Source organism: Cyprinodon tularosa, unplaced genomic scaffold (assembly GCF_016077235.1).
Source record: "Cyprinodon tularosa strain WSP-4 unplaced genomic scaffold, ASM1607723v1 ctg35, whole genome shotgun sequence".
In the NCBI taxonomy this organism is placed as follows: Eukaryota; Metazoa; Chordata; class Actinopteri; order Cyprinodontiformes; family Cyprinodontidae; genus Cyprinodon; species Cyprinodon tularosa.
The window spans coordinates 1,049,856-1,067,321 of NW_024039063.1; the positions used below are offsets into that span (position 1 = coordinate 1,049,856).

At 37.6% G+C, this 17,466-nt stretch overlaps 1 protein-coding gene across 3 annotated transcripts in view; it reads right to left on the reverse strand.

The window, feature by feature from the left end:
- Positions 1-2,853: 2,853 nt before the first annotated feature.
- Positions 2,854-17,466, reverse strand: part of fnbp1l (formin binding protein 1-like) — a 53,585-nt gene continuing 38,972 nt past the window's right edge. The window contains exons 8-18 of one of the 3 annotated variants that reach the window (XM_038295080.1): positions 16,216-16,362; positions 15,906-16,127; positions 12,157-12,375; positions 9,967-9,981; positions 9,095-9,204; positions 8,863-8,995; positions 8,596-8,690; positions 6,735-6,904; positions 6,523-6,560; positions 5,401-5,521; positions 2,854-3,721 (exon numbers count right to left, since the gene is read on the reverse strand). In XM_038295080.1, coding sequence (XP_038151008.1) covers positions 3,714-3,721; positions 5,401-5,521; positions 6,523-6,560; positions 6,735-6,904; positions 8,596-8,690; positions 8,863-8,995; positions 9,095-9,204; positions 9,967-9,981; positions 12,157-12,375; positions 15,906-16,127; positions 16,216-16,362 — 1,278 coding nt within the window. In that variant the 3' untranslated portion in view covers positions 2,854-3,713. Of the gene's footprint in view, positions 3,722-4,486; positions 5,522-6,522; positions 6,561-6,734; positions 6,905-8,595; positions 8,691-8,862; positions 8,996-9,094; positions 9,205-9,966; positions 9,982-12,156; positions 12,376-15,905; positions 16,128-16,215; positions 16,363-17,466 lie in introns of those variants that run through there. The other 2 variants (XM_038295079.1, XM_038295081.1) reach the window with 2 other exon arrangements.

Genomic DNA, 17,466 nt, shown 5'->3' on the forward strand with positions numbered 1-17,466 from the left:
AGTAGGCCTTTCCACTTAAAAAGATTTGGAGCTTCAATGTAAATACTTTAACTGTAATACCAGTTAATACATTAAAAATGCTATCAAACAAAAAACATTTTTTAACTGATTGAAAAAGGATGAAAATATAAAGCAAATTTAAATGTTTTTGACTACGCATTTATTTTATCTTTTAAGAGATATTGATCTTTTTCAAATCAGAAAATAAACAACTTTGATTAATAAAGGGAAATAACCAATGGCTGAAGATGCAACATAATACATTTAATTCATCCATTTAGGGAGAATTGGAGGTCTTTAATTTGCAGCACTTTACATCCCCAAGCATATCAGTCAGCTCAAAGGCCAGAAAAATACATGAAAAGTGTTTTTAGATGAATTTGTTTCATTCCTGTATGTAAAAAGAGAAGTTTCAGTGTTAGGTTTTTGCATAAAGGCCACAGATTTACTTCTGGTTAAAACTGTCCAAGTCCTGAAATGTACATTTCTTACAGCCACTAAATCAGACACACGAAGGTGGACATGATAACGTGAAAAAGGAGATTGAATAACATCTACAGCATCATACTGCATATTTCACAGCTTCATCAAAGAAACATAAGCACAGCCAGCTGCTGGTTGGAGACTATTTTCAAAAGTCGGAAGGTCTAGTTAGTGCTCATTAGTGTCTCAGACAGACCGTATTTAAACAATCAGAATTAAAAATGTAAAAAAAACAATCATGCAAATATAAAGTAATTGCTTTGAATTACAAAAAGTTTACAAAACAAATATATATATTTTGTTTTAGTGGTCGTTCCGAAAAATTCACACATCACAGACCATCCATCAGTCCTTCATTCATCCATGCTTCATTTAACCAGGTTCAAATGATGTTTTAGGGCAAAGTGCATCTCTTCAGTTTAAACATGTCTCTCAGGAAGAGGGCGACTCAAACAAAAGCTAAGATAGAAACAATCACCATGGAAACACATTCAGCATGATACAGATCTTTATATGTACAAATCATTCAAGGGAAGAAAAAAAACAACATGACACACGTAGGAGGACGGGCATTCTTTTGCCCGCATGGTTTCCAATACTGGACGCTGCTACGTGCGTTTGAGTCGTCACATTCGCAAACAGCTGATAACATGAAACAAACTTGTTTTTAAGATTTGTAGAGGTGAAGGGTGAACCCAGGAGGCTGATGGCAAATGTAGTTGGGCATAATGCCAAGATATGTAAAAATGTCTCAATAAAAAAACAAAAAACATGAGGGTTTAAGGCAGAGTCCTCAGCTTCTGTTTGTAGTTCTGGGTTATTAAAAGAGGTCCAGTTGAGCTGGAGCTGGACGTTGCTTTGGTGAAAGAAGGCTGCCCTCTGCTGGTCGGATTAACATGAGAGGAGGAATAGGCAAAGAAATGGTAGAGAGGAAAAGGAGGAGGGGTTGTGTGTTCACCTGAGAGTCCTGCTGTCTCTCTAATGGGCTTTGAGAGAAGTTACAGATTAACAGAAATAAACCATGCTTCATTAGAACAACAAGACAATGTGGCATTCATCGAAATACACAGCCGGGGTCACGTTCACTTGGATGAAACGACATCACAAACATGCGGTTTGGTGAGGATGGAGGCAGGCATGAGGAGCAGAGTGGCTCAGGCAGGCAGACATCGCCAACAGAACACAGATGATTACAGGAGTGACATGGAGTGCAGCAGCACCGATGGTGTTAGTGGCAGTAAACACTGGAAACATCCGATACTGGCAGCTAATAGACCATGATGATCAGCTGGCAGCAACGTGCTGCTATGAGAAACAAATGGCAGCTTTGGAGGTTGCCAATTTAGAAAGATTCTCAAATAAACTCTGCAGCAACTTTGGTAAGAAATGTGCAAACGGTGCACCTGTCTTTAAATAGGTGTAGTGGCAGCTTGCAGATTTGCAGTACTTTCAGACCCATATTCAGCCCGATATAAGCTTAGGTACAATAAACATTTATCATAGCTTTGTTGTTATCCCTTAATGACTGTGTAAGAACATAACACACCGGCTTTAATGGAGAGTAGGACTGTGATCAGCCCTTAAACCCTGCAGATCCAATTCATCTCCTAAAAGTAAGTCCTTTATTGAAACTGTCATCAAGTTGTCCTGATGTCATCCAAACTGACTGCAGTTCATTCTGCAGGTGATGATATGCACCTTTAACCATCATTAGTTCTTTACAGTAGTGCTGCATGTTAAAATGATTACAATCATTTATCAAGTAAAAGAAAGCAGCATTGACATTCACAATACAAGTGGTCTATCAGGCAACATGTGAGGCCACCGTTACCTAAGAAACACCATTGTTTTGTTTTTTAAAGCACCATTGTTCATTTGCATTATTTCATGCTTGTTGTCAAACTTATCTTTACTTTGAAATTAAACTGTTGATATATTACTTTTAGACATAGCTGTTTTATATGTCTACTTTTTTTAGTCCATAAAGTCGCTCAAATGAATAAAGTAGTGTGTAATCTTTATGGCGACGTTGATTGAATAGCTTCCTATTTATGAAGAATATTTATAAGAAATTTTTGCTTTAGTTACAACTGAAATGGATGCTGTTTAGAAGCTTTGTGGTACATTTCAAACCACAGCAAGAAGATTATACAAATAATTTAAAACAGAAAAAAAAAAAACATAATTGTCTATATCATCCAGCTCTTCTGTATTACTCTCTGTTTTCTGCAGACAAGCTTTAAGTCCAACCTGAGCAGTAAGATTCAGGTAAATATCCATACTGTGCTTAAATCAGAACTATAAAATATGATGTATGTGAGTGGAGCTGGGCGGAGCGAGACATGCATCTGGCTGTTGTCAGGTTAAGTTTTTAGGCCTTCTTGGTTTAAAATCTAACAGCCCAGGTACAACATGTTGTTCTTCACTCATTAGTCCTTACAAAGGGCTCAGGCAGAGCTAAGCCAACATCAGTTTCTAAAAGATAACAATTTTTTTCTGCAGCTCCATGTTTCCCAATTTTATATTTTATCTAAATTAACTAACAGAGTTGGTTTTTATTGTCAAGACTTTTGCAATAGCAGGGATTTGTTTTCATGAAATAAACACTGGTCAAAAATGTTAGTTTAAACTATGTTAATTATTTAAAAAAAATTGCAAGAGAAACATGCAATACCAGTGCAAGTCAGACGGCACAGGAGATCCTTCCTGCCTACAGATATAAACACCTACAACTCCAACATTTGATTTTCTTTTGGAATTAAAGTTCTTTTTTAATTTAATTAAATTGAAAAATAAAAGTAGTTTTATGGATAAACATAGTGATGATGATACTGACTGCAGTTAAGCTATGATCTATTTACTGTCATCTTTTCTCAGTGAGCTCAGCCCACGCTCTGAAATGCATGCAGGAGAAAAGACGTGTGGTTTTATGACCTGCCATCTGCTTTAGCTGCCACCACCCAGTCTGAAAGATTTCTCTAGCCTCTGTTGCTTTAATCTGTAGAATCAGGATGTTACTTAAAGTAAATGAAGATGGTGTTAATATGATCCATCTGACTTTAGTTGATTATGGAAACACGAGCAGAGAAACATGCATCACATAGCAGCCCCCGCCCCTTCTCTCTACCTCCCCCCCTCTTCTCTCTCTGTCACCACCACCACCAATAATTATCAGCAATCAGCGTGAGCCCTCCACCAGCCAATCAAATCGCCCGGCCACTCTGCAGCCCTCAGGAACCTGCAGTCACGAAGAGGAGAGAGACCGTTATAAAAATCACAAACAGAAAATTCAAACATAGAAATAAATGTTGTTCAACATGGAAAATAAAATTTTAAAAGAGAGATTGTCAAATTAGCTTTTCTGCAGCAAATACGTAGATTTTTACACTTTGTGTATAAATTAGAACACAAATTCATCTTAAAAATGCTTTAATTTGTTTATATCAAACAAAGATGAACTTTTTATCTTCAGTAGATTGTGGGTAGAACTTTTTAAAAGAAACCGTTTAAAATAACCTTAGCAGGATATTCACAACAGTTATTTCTGAATTTACGGCTGTGACTGCACATACAGTAAAAACACGGCTACATTCATTCTGCACTGTCACTGTATGCTTTTACCATCACAGCAGGAAACCAAAATAAACTTTGGATTATTAAAACAATCCTGCAAACCTCATACAAACATTCATCCTATTGAGCATAAAACCAAATTCTACAAGATGGTCATAGTGGGTTTACTTCCTGCCACCGAATCCCACAGAAACAGCAGGTTAAGGCCTCCTGTTTATTCTTTCTTCAACAGCCATATTAATAAACTCTACGAATGAAACTTGCGTTCTGCATTGAGATGTCAATGAGCACACATGCGGCTCATAATTCACATTACGAGCCACATGTGTGCTCTTTCTATCTCATTTCGGTTAACGGATAAAGGTGTGAGAAACATCTTCAACTCACAAATTTGTTATTTTTTGGGGGATTTTAAAAGCATTTTTTTTCCTTTGATCTATTAAAAACTCTGTTTCAGACAAAAGCATTTACCCATCTAAAGCTATAAGATGTTAAAGGATAAAAGAGATTATTCCTATTATAAAGGCTCTGATACACCATCTGATTTCTGGATCTGTTTTCAGCTTGGGTGAGGAAGATGCAACTTTCTCTAAATAATTTTGAAACCTGCTCTAATATCTGCTTATCTTTAATTCTTAATGAATGGAAAGAAAACAAATCATGGAAATCAGCTGTGGTGGGGTTTATTGTCAGGAAGAAAACAGAAAATGTTTCTTATGAAAAACCTGCATGAAATGAACTCTTGTGCATACTGCATAAAAATAACTGCATTTTTTTTTTATTCTCCTCAGTGACTTAAGAAAGTGTTACTGCAGCATGGTTCCAGATATACTGGCTGGATGGCACGGATAAAGAGTGCGCACACACACACACACACACACACACACAAATAAACAAACAAAGGTCAAAAGAAATAGAGCTTAAAATCAGGATGTTTGATTACTTCTTCCACAATAAAAGCACCATAATTATTAATAAAAGACTATTTTAAACAAAAATAATGTGTTTCTAATATGTTACAAAAACTTTAAAAAGAACTTGATTGATACTAAGCTCAAACAGAGGAAAATACTCATATACAACAACCAAACAGGTTTGTCCTATTTGTCCCAGGCACTCATCCCTTCATCAGTCCTACAAACATGAGGGGGTGAATGAACAAAATGTTAAGGAACTAAAAGGCAGAGAGGTAAACAGAGGGGATGGAACCCAGAACAGATGTCCATGCAGGTGATTGAATAGTGTTTCTGGTGTAGTGTCTTGTTCGGTGTAACTGGGGTTAAGGCAAACATGGAGAGAATGGGAGACAGAAGACAGGGAGGCTTCAGATGTAGGTGACGGCACCTTTGCTGTTTTTCTCAATTGTGATTTCTACGTAGGAGGTGGGGACGTAGCCTTCCTCCCCGCTCTGCTTTCTGGCCCGGGTCCAGCCGTCGCCTTTATCCTCTTCGATGATGTATAAGACCTGCAGGTAAGAAGGTAAGAGACATTCAGTGTCAGCTTTAAGTTTAGCCTAATGCAAGGTCGATAATTAACAAACGGGACACTTTGAAATTACCGTAGATAAATACATCTTTAACAGCTTTATAGTAATTCATACATTTTCTTCATAACATTTCTGGCTTTAAAATACTATTTATTTGATTAATATTTAGTTCAGACAAAAGGCTAACAAGAGTTTGAACAGATGTGACCAAAGCAGTGGGATCTAAAGAATCCTGGTTGATCAAATCAGCTGAAAGCCTCTGAAGGGTGGTGTCTCCTTGTACAGTAACACCAACAATGACAAACTGGAAAGAAACTCGTCTAAAAGCCATTAGGAGAAAGACATTTATTACATTTTTTATATATTTTTAGTACATTTATTATATTTTTGGACATCAGGAGGAAGACTTTGCACTTTGAACCCATACAAATTTAATTTAGAAAGATTTAAACCCAGGACCTCAACAGACACCTGAAAAAGTTCTTAATGTAACCCTAAAAACACCCAATCCTCACAATTTAATTCTGTATTATTTTCTCAAACTTTACCCCACCACATTTAATTCCGCTTTTTGGAATTTGAAAACTTTATATGAAACTTTCTGATAACAGTTTGGACCAAACTATTAAGATTATGACTTGTGGCGAAAGTGGGGGGGGGGGGGGGGGGGGGGGGTGTTCATTCCTGGTCCTTGAGACACACCGCTATACATGTTTTTGAAGTTTCCGTGTTAGCATAATGTTTGCTAGTCACCCATCAATGGAAACTGAAGCAGGGAATCTTTTAAAACATGCAGGGGAAGTGGCCTTTGAGCTCCAGGTTAAAAAAACTACTAAGCGATCTTCTGCTATAACTGATTTCCTTACAGCTGAAAATGAGTAGATAAAAAAAACTGCTTTAAATAATCGGTTGTTAAAGCAGTTCTACAGAAGACCACATGATGGCGCCTTTGTAATCAAGAAATGGATAAGAAACATTACCTCATCCTCTGCCATTGTCAGGGTCCCCTCATTTTGACCTATAAAACAAAGGAAAAGCACAATCAGTGTTGATTCTGTTCACAGGCTAAAGCGGCTGTCATTTCCAACCTTTCTGAACTTCAAACACAGATAAAAGACAAAAGCCTGGAGAAACTACAAGTTCTTTTTGACTGGTCCTGCACCCTCAATTCCCCCGTTTTGTTTGTTTCTACCATCAAAAGAGTAGAGCGCTTTGCAGTGTCCGATGACGGGCAATGGATCATCATCATCAAACTCATCATCAAACTCATGAGGGTCGTGGATTGGCTGAGTCGGCTGCGCGGGGCGGTGGCGTGGCGTGTGATGCTCTTGGCTGGTGTCGTCTGTGTAACTGCCCTCAGGGCTGAAAGGAAACACACTCTGAATGAATAACTCCAATAACTTTGCAAAAAAGCAGAACAATGGCACTGAATATAAGAAGTAAAGAACTGCTGACTAGAAGGCCTTGTGTTTTTAAAAATAGGAGGAAGGTTTATGAGTTTTATTTTGTTTCTTTCTTTCCTTTTTTTTTAGGTCAAAAAATTTTTCATCAAAGCCAACGGGGATCTATGCTGAGGCATTGAAAGCATAACATGGAAAAGAAAAGACAGTAAGTACAAACATGGACACATTTGTGGCCCCCCAGTAACGACGTACACATATTAGAATATTTTTACTTCTATTCTCACCCTCTGTTGGCAGAGCATGATATAAAACTGAATTATTTAGAAAGATCTAGCTTTGAATAGGTACATCAATGCAGTAAAAACAAAAATCATATGCATAACCTTCTGCTTCAACAAGGTTTAAATGACATTTGGCCTGTTCATTTTAGCCACTGGTCATTAAGTTGGATCAGTTTGTTTTGGAGCCACACACAGCTAGAAGGATGGTAAGGGAGTCCATTGCTGTTGAAGAGCTACCAACTATGGCCGAAAATGTCTCAAGGTTTTCAAAAACCCTTTGGATGCCATCTACAAGATGATTGATTGCTCAAAAGGCAAGCTAAAAAAATAAATAAATATCACCTTTACCTGGACTTCAATTGTGTGCTTTCAAAATAAGCTTTTAATTTGGCCTCTTGTCTACAGTTAAATGTGGTGGAGGACCCATGATGCTGTGGGCTTGTTAGACTATATGACACCTTCTTCGAATGATATTATAAACTAAACAAATCCCTTGGTCATCATTTTTTTGCCAGAATAATGATCCTAAATAATTCAATTGGTAAAGCAATAATTTCCAGGTACATAAATAAACTGCAATTCATAACCAGCCCAGCCCCATAACCCTGTAGGAAAGAAAGGAGTACAAAACAGGACCAGGGCATATTTTAGATGTTCTGCTAGTTCCATTAATATAATCCATTCATCTGCAGAACTTTGTGATGAAGTCCGACTCTATATGTCTATTAACATGACCGGGACACATTTAAAACATGCAGGATAAAGGTTTGTGGTTAGAGCCTGACCTAGAGAGTTTAAATGCTCCTTCAACAGGGGAATGGGATCAAATGATCATCTGTCAAAAGGCCAGAGGAACCGCTAACGGAGCCAAGAGTGGTTTTCTTAAAAAAGCATTTATTCCACCACAAAAAGTTTCACTTCTTCAAGTTCTTTTGAAGCAGTTATTGTACTAATCTACTAGAGTGAACTGGATTCCAACTAATTAGTCACAACCTTGAATTGCCTTCATTTAAAGCCAAAACCCTTTAACAACCAATTAAGTGTTAGAGACCTCATTTAGGTGAACCCACATTTTTATGAGCTATAAGGTACCATTAATACCTGATAATTAACATTCATCTGAATGGATAAACACCAAAGTTATGATACACAGGGTAAAGCAAGAGGTGGTTCTGGATGGTGGAGCAGGAAGTTTCCAGATTCAGCCCAAACTCTCATTCAGGTTAAAGGAATAGTACACCCAAAACATGATTAGCCTTCATTTTCTAGTAGAAAATGAAGGCTAATCATGTTTTGGGTGTACTATTCCTTTAATGATGATGCACAAGCTCGTCATTATGGATCAGATCCTGCAAACAGAATTTATTACCTCTCCCTGCCATGAGGAGTGTGATGGTGGTTGTCTGCGCTGTGCCTTCTGTCTCCCCTGGAGCTCTGCTTGCCCTCCACCTCAGACAGCCAGGTCTGTCAGGAGAGCAATGAGATTAATGAGGAAAGATTTAGTTTTATATATCCTTGTATGTTTATTCACACCTTCAAAAAAAAGGCTTCCTCCTGATGAAAGAAAGCATTTCAATCACCTGCATAGGAGCTGCTCTAACCAAAGTTTGTTATATGGCAAGCTTCTCCTCTGTACCTCATTTTTGTGGATCTCTGAACGCAGCTTCTGGATATTACAGTTGGTCTCTGAGATTCTTGGTTGCAGACTGTTGGGGTCGCCCATCTGAGGATTCTTCTCATACACATCCTTCATCTTGTTCAATGCATCCCTAATAAAAACAGGAGGTTTTATAAATAGATCCATAAACACAGCGACTTGATTTCTCTGATGCTGCTGAATCTGAATGACAGAATTCAGAATTTCTCACCTCTGATCTGTTTCCTTCTGAAGCTCCTTATTGAGTTCATCAAGCTTCTGCTGTAGCCTCTTCCTCCTCTGCTCAGGAGGTAAGTGGCTGAAATCCTCCAGAGAGGGTACCTGGTGATCAGACGCACAATTAGTACCAGCAGGGCTTCGCTGACACAACTGATAAGTTTCCTGGAGTGTTAATATAGAGGATGGACTGATTATGATCCTGAAGGCCAACTGAAAGCTTTGGATCATAGAAATAATTCAAGTGGCTCTGGATGTTTCTGTTATTTATTTTCTCCTTAATACTCGAGTAAAAACAAGACATGGCTGTTTTTCTTTAAATAGCTGAGAGGGTTTTTTAAGGCATTTCATATTATTTAATACTGATGATAAAATTATTTCCCATAAATCCCAATCTGTTCTATCCTCATGTAAACCAGTAGATTAATCATTAAAGATGCAAATGCAGCAGTTGGATCTGTTTTTTTTTCTCCATCTGTTGCTAAAATAATGAATTAAAGCTAGCATGAATCAACTGAACTAGAAGTTTAACTTCTAAGGTTTTGGTTGTTATACGAGCTAATAAGCAGATTATATCGATTCATATGCTGCGTTGTTTGAACAAGAGCCATTTCATGTGAGTGATACATTCTTTCTTTCTTTCTAAGTTGTTATTTGTGTTAAATATTATGTTAGTATCACAGCCATCTGTTTGTCACACAGACACCATTACAGTTGAACTACGTGCAATAAGTGCTTTACTGTCTCTACTGGCTTTATGCAGAGTGGTGGACACTAGGTAGATCCTACAGAGGGAGAGGAGTGGTACTGTTAGCCGCTGGGTCGCAGCACTACTTTACATACTAAACATGTACTGAACTAACTTACCATCTTAAGTGACCACTGAGCATAAACCATTAAAGTAAGAAAAGAAACATTTTGATTAGATGTCAGGTAAAGTCATGACTAATTTTCATCAGTGTTTGTGTTGAAATTACAGTCAGGATATCAAATATTCAAAGGAAATCAAAACAGATTCAGATTATTTTTTTTTTTAATGACATGAGCTGACATCACAATATGATAACCTTTGTTTTAAGCACCATAGCTTCATGGCGTTTACAGAAAAATAAAACAAAATAATCAAACAAAATATGATTAAAATAAAAAAATAGTCTCTAGCACTACTAAAAATATAACATTTGCTAAAAAAGATGTAACAATATCATTTGAAGTATATAAAGTTTTGTTAAATTGGTGTTGTCCATGTTTTGCCTGAAATACATGGAGACAGCAGAAAGGTGCTTAGAGACTCAAACTACTTGGCAACAAAATATGTCTGTTTAGGAAATATTTCTGGAGGCTAAAAACAGGGACACTTATGACAAGGCAAATAAACTAGCTCCACCTATTACTGATGAAGAATTACATTTTTTAATGTATTGTAATTAATCTACTGACTATCTCTGTTGAATGGGTGAATGCTAGTTGGTTCCCAAACAAACAACCTGATCAATCAGATCAATCACATCCTCTGACTAACCTTTATATTAGTGTTCAAAATGCTTGCAGCAATACACCTTTTAACCTATGGTCTGCACTCTAAATAACTAACCAGATATTTCATAAAGCTATTTAGATGAAAATTCTGAGTTATAAATCGTGTAAATCAGAGATGAATAAAAGAAAGTTTTTTAATCATTTTATCACTAATTGGAATAAGTAAACAGAGGAATAATAAAGACATAGACGGGTTGGTAGAGCTGGAGGATTTATGTCATTCAACACTACTATACCGGCCATATTTTTCTTCCTATATGCCACTAATACATTTCATACATCCTCTTCAGCGACACTGAAAAATCCTTAATAATGAATGAAATATTTAGCAGGCGAGACACACAGACTACAGACTAAAACTGCTCTTCTGATCGATTATCAGAAGATCCACCCGATGGTTGGTGGATAGTTTTTCTTTTTTATATCACTGCAAATCCACTATAAAAAGAACATTGATATTCTTTGCAATTATCTCTGGGAAATTATTGCTAAGTTTAGCAGATGTTCAATAAATATTTATGATTTAGCTTATTAATCAAAATAAAAATAAAAAAACTAAAGTTTAAAATACTTCTATAACCTAAACAGCAAGTATTTTATGCTATAAATTCCTCTCTTTTTTTTTTCTTTGTGCAAATTCATTTGAGTATTTTTTTAAATAAGGTTGTTTTGTGAGTACAATACAAGGCGTCAAGCATTTTCAATGAACCTAAAAGTAATAAGTAATATTTACATTTATAATAATAAGCTATAAGTAGCTGGCTTTAAAAAGTTGAGTGACTAGTTTGGTAAAACTCTGACCTCCATACATGGTGTAGATTTTATTTACTTCTTTGTCTCTTTTTCTAAAAGTTAAATAACAACAGTGAGAAATTTAGCAGACAGACTGTCTCTTCATTCAACTGAGGGAGGATTGAACATGAAAATCACAGATGGCTCTGACAGAATCTGCAAAAATAAACCCAGATTTAGCTTGGCACTGAAGCTGCGTCTTATTTACAAGTTTATGCTGAACCATCTGAGAGCTCAAAGCTCTGTTTCACAGCTTATTGGCAGTGTTAGCACACACAAACAGCACTTCAGACTGCAGCCAAACCAACATCTGCAGCACACCCAATGTTGGTAACCTCATCCTCAGCTGTTATCGCCTCTTCACATGCACTAACTAAAACAAGATACAGCAAACAAAGCCCAAACCCCACCAAAACCCTCAACACACCGGCACGCTGTCAATCACCAGGGGTCCTCAGCTCTGTGATTGAAGGACACCTCGGCCTTATAAATAAGGAATCACACAAAAACAACAAAAGGAATGAAACAAAGACAAGAAAGAAAGGGGGAGAATCAGAAAGAGTAATATAATAGGATGTCTGCAGGTTCTCAGACTTTGACATTTATGATGTTCTTAATATTATTAGACCAATATTTCATAATCCAATCCTACATTTAAGAGATTTTACAGAGAACCGTAACCTGCAGAGACCCTGAAACAAAATGATAGAGAAATAAAAAACAAACCGGTTTCAAACTCATGGATACGTCTCGTCTCACCCCTCTCCTCAGACCTCTTATGTTCTGAGGGATTTTGGGTACTGTAGTCTTTATCTCAGACAGATAGTGGCTTACAAGGTCGGAGTTGAAGCGTGCCGTAGGGAAGAATTGGGAGGTGGACCGCTGATGACAGTAAGAGGGGGAGGAGGATGAGGAAGGTGGCGGAGGAGGGAGAAAGGATGGGGACTGGTGAGGAGGAGGGTGGAGGGACAAGGCCAGAAGTCAAATGAAAACAACTGTTAGGTGTTTGTTCCCTTATCATCCAACTACTCCAGGTTTATTCGATTTGTGGGGGCGTGTCGTCATGGTCACACTGACAGTAAAACCAACTTATTCACCTTAAGAACGTCTCATTCCACTACATTTGTTGGTAAATTGACCCTCTACAAAGATACTAAGAGAAGCTGAAAATACATCCATGTTTACATGCATGTTAAGCACCGATATATTTTAACCTCCCTCACTAAAGGCCTCAACATAAATATATCTTCCATGGGAGCATAAATGTCTCACCCTGAAATATTTAGAAAATCCTCCCCTGCTGTTTAGACTTTGCACATTCCCCTTTTTGCCAGGGGGACATATTTCTACAAGGTTAAAGGGATTCAAAGAGAGGGAAGTCGGCCCTCTCCTCTGCACACAAGTCAGTTATTTTGTCTAGAAAGCAGCAGGTGAACCATTTCTTTTTTTTCTTGCCATCATGTCTGGGATAATTATTCCCACAAGACTTTATTTAAAATCCCGTGAAATGATACAGGATTTTTTTTTTTTATCAAATGAAGGCCCACAGAATCACAAATTCTCTACTACACTTAACAGTAGTTATGAGGTGCTTCATATTCACCATTTGTTTCACATCAAACCTACTTGGAGTGTTTGTTGCCCAGAAAGCTGGATCTCAGTCTCCTCCTACAAAATCACTTACAGGTGCTGGTCATAAAATTAGAATATCATGAAAAAGTAGATTGATTTCAGTAATTCCATTTAAAAAGTGAAACTTGTATATTATATTCATACATTACATACAAACTCATATATTTCAGATGTTTATTTTGTTTAATTTTGATGATTACAAATGACAACAAATGAAAATCTCAAATTCATCATATCAGAAAATTAGAATATTGTGAAAAGGTTCAAAATTGATGGCCCCTGGTGCCACACTCTAATCAGCTAATTAACTCAAACCACCTGCAAAAGCCTTTAAATGGTCTTTCAGTCTAGTTCTATAGGCTACACAATCATGGGGAAGACTGCTGACTTGACAGTTGTCCAAAAGACGACCATCGACACCTTGCACAAGGAGGGCAAGACACAAAAGGTCATCGCTAAAGAGGCTGGCTGTTCACAGAGCTCAGTGTCCAAGCACATTAATACAGAGGCGAAGGGAAGGAAAAGATGTGGTCGAAAAAAGTGTACAAGCAAGAGAGATAACCGCACCCTGGAGAGGATTGTGAAACAAAACCCCTTCAAAAATGTGGGGGAGATTCACAAAGAGTGGACTGCAGCTGGAGTGAGTGCTTCAAGAACCACCACACACAGACGTATGAAAGACATGGGTTTCTGCTGTCGCATTCCTTGTGTCAAGCCACTCTTGAACCACAGACAGCGTCAGAAGCGTCTAAAGAGAAACAGGACTGGACTGCTGGTGAGTGGTCCAAAGTCATGTTCTCTGATGAAAGTAAATTTTGCATTTCCTTTGGAAATCAAGGTCCCAGAGTCTGGAGGAAAAGAAGAGAGGCACTTCATCCACGTTGCTTGAAGTCCAGTGTAAAGTTTCCACAGTCAGTGATGGTTTGGGGTGCCATGTCATCTGCTGGTGTTGGTCCATTGTGTTTTCTGAGGTCCAGGGTCAACGCAGCCACATACCAGGAAGTTTTAGAGCACTTCATGCTTCCTGCAGCTGACCAACTTTTTGGAGATGCAGATTTCATTTTCCAACAGGACTTGGCACCTGCACACAGTGCCAAAGCTACCAGTACCTGGTTGAAGGACCATGGTATCCCTGTTCTTAATTGGCCAGCAAACTCTCCTGACCTTAACCCCATAGAAAATCTATGGGGTATTGTGAAGAAGAAGATGCAATACACCAGACCCAACAATTCAGAAGAGCTAAAAGCCACTATTAGAGCAACCTGGGCTATCATAACACCTGAGCAGTGCCACAGACTGATCGACTCCATGCCACGCCGCATTGCTGCAGTAATACAGGCCAAAGGAGGCCCAACTAAATACTGAGTGCTGTACATGCTCATACTTTTCATGTTCATACTTTTCAGTTGGCCAACATTTCTATAAATCCTTTGTTTTTATTGGTCTTCAGTAATATTCTAATTTTCTGATATGATGAATTTGAGATTTTCATTTGTTGTCATTTGTAATCATCAAAATTAAACAAAATAAACATCTGAAATATATGAGTTTGTATGTAATGTATGAATATAATATACAAGTTTCACTTTTTAAATGGAATTACTGAAATCAATCTACTTTTTCATGATATTCTAATTTTATGACCAGCACCTGTAGGTGAGGGTTTAAATGTGAGTAGAGGTAGGAAAACTGAACATGTTTACATTTACGAGATTAAGGCAGAAGTGCTTTTTTTTGTTTTACTGGCATACCTCCCAAAGAGTAACACAGGTAACATAACCACTGGTCCTTGTCCAGGCTAGCGGTCAGTGGATAAAGGAACCTGGCTGCAGTGTTATGTCACAAATGCAGAAAGTTGTATTTGTTAACAAGATTTTTTAATAAGCTTTGATGAACTTGGGAGGAAGCTATGCATTTTTAAAAATACCTTTCATTTGCATTCACTTTAAAGAGATCGTAACGAGACCTAATGACTGTGTGATTCTAATGAAAACATTGTACAAAACAATTGTGTTTATATTAATGGTGCTTAATTGTTATCAGTGTGAGATTATGATACTGTAATTAAAAAATAGATGTATTCCAAGACTGTAGAGGTCTATATATATTTTTTTTTTTATCAGCAATACTCTCTTATGTCCGAGACTCTGTATTTTTTTTAATTATAAAATATTGACAAGTCAAATAAATTTTCTTTCCAGATGGATTTCCTGTTAGAAACATTTCCACATTTCTTCCTCTTTGCGTCTTTTTATTTAACAGGTGATGTCATTAACATGCACACAATCAAGACTGACTCATAAAGATGCAGATCGTTTGGAGTATTCAGCTCTTAATAAGTGTGAAACGTCTTACTATCTTTGTTGCTTAAATGAAAGTCAGTAAGTCAAACTATTGGCGTCATCGTCCTGCTCAACGCAAATTTCAATCTAAAATGCAAAAAATCATAATCTGCTGTGAAGAATGATCTGGTCTGAAGGTTTAAGGCACTGAGAGTTAAACAAACTGTCCCATGTACACAAACGCACACCCCATCTATCAGTCAGATTGCTGATAGCAGGAGGCAGCTGATTGGTTAAACATGAACCAGACACAGGTGGTTAATCAGTGACCAACAGCGTGCTTTAGAAGCAGGTCAGGGTCCAAAGACTGCAGCAGAGGAGGGACTTGAAAGGTAAAAAATGCCCATAACTTATATATAAATAATGTGATGGGTGAAGTGAAAGCAAAATAACATTAATGCAGCAGATTTGGGTAGAAAATAAATTTCCTGCTCAGGATGCAACAACTCAAGCTGAGTGATTTCACCAAACACATGAAGAAATAAGGCGTCATTTATGTACCTTTGGTTTTTTCCCAAATAGCCAGAGTTTGTTCTTGCTTCTGCCGATGGTGTGTTTTGCTTCGGAACGCGGGATCGGGCCCAGGTCTCTGTCACTTTTTGGGGTGTTGCTGATGGTCCCGTCTGATCCCGTCCTGCTTAAGTGCTGACTGAAATCCTCAAACGGAAAATCTCCCGGTGGTTCAAAGCCAGATTTAAATGACTCCACAACGATAGAGGAATCCTATTAAGAAGGGACAAATAAAAGGGAAGGCTGATTTAATAGGCTGGTTTTTTAAAGATAATCATTTTTTCTTTCAGTCTAAACTTACCCGCCGCGCATCCACAGCCTTAGCAGCAGAAACCATTCCATCTAGGCATTTGGAGATGATGGGAATGACTCTCTTCTCTGCCTCTGCAAACCTTTGATACGTTTCGCCGAGTTTTACTGTTCGCCGTTCATCCATGTCTTGAATGTTCTTAACGGAGGAAGAAAGCAGAGCGTAAATGCTCATACAGATACCTCACTAAGACTCCTATGTGTGCAAACATCTAAGCAAGTAAGAAAATTCATCATCTAGATGTAGCTAATAAACAGCCAATAGATTAGCTTAGTTTATACAGAAGAAGTTGTTGAGTTAATATGTTAATGAAGCACTCCATTTAATCACAATACCAGTCTGCATCAGTACAAAGATCTGGTCAAATTTGGTGCTTTGTTAGCATGCTGATAATCTTTTACAAAAACATTATATTCTCTGGACAATGTACATGATTTAAAATTAAATAAAATAGTTTCTAAAGATTTATTACCTAAAAAAGTACAAAACAATAACCCAAATAATATGCATTAAAGGTATAATGGAGGATGTTCTTTCTCCGGATGGATCATCAAAATAAGTGGTCCTCCTAATTGTCAATCATTCTGGTGATAAGTTTACGTAAGGCAGTCCTATGTGCTCATTCCCTTTTTCACTTACCGGTGGTAAGTCTGACGTAGTGGAAAATTAACAAATATTCTTTTGGAAAGTAAGCTTGTGTGAGTGATGTAAACGGCAAATTTTAAACATAGCGAGAGGATGAATGGACTCCTGCATGCTCCCGCACAAGTTTAATAGGTGTTCCCTCTCGTAGCGGGTACAAGGTTGTCCACTATACCTTTAAATACAATAGCTTAAAATGTGAAGGACGAAGTGATATATCTGTACATGGGGAGGACTCATAATGTATATACATAAAATGCAGCTCATGCTAGAGCAGTCTGGGAATGGCCATTGTTTATAAAATGTTCACTTGAGTCTCTACGGGGGGACACTGTCTTCACAGCTTTGGGAACAAAATGTTTTTAAAACCGATTTGATTTAAAAATATTGCAGATAAACCATTTTCCTAATGGAAGTGGGATAAACAGTTCATAGCCAGAATAGGTTGATCTGTGGCAATGCATCCGGCTTTCCACTGGGCTCATGTAGCACAGACCTTCATCCTAATCTAATGCAATTTTATTTGTTGGTATGTTGTGTTGTGTTCTCACATAGCCACACTTTAAGGATCATATTTAAATTAAACTTTGCATAAAAATA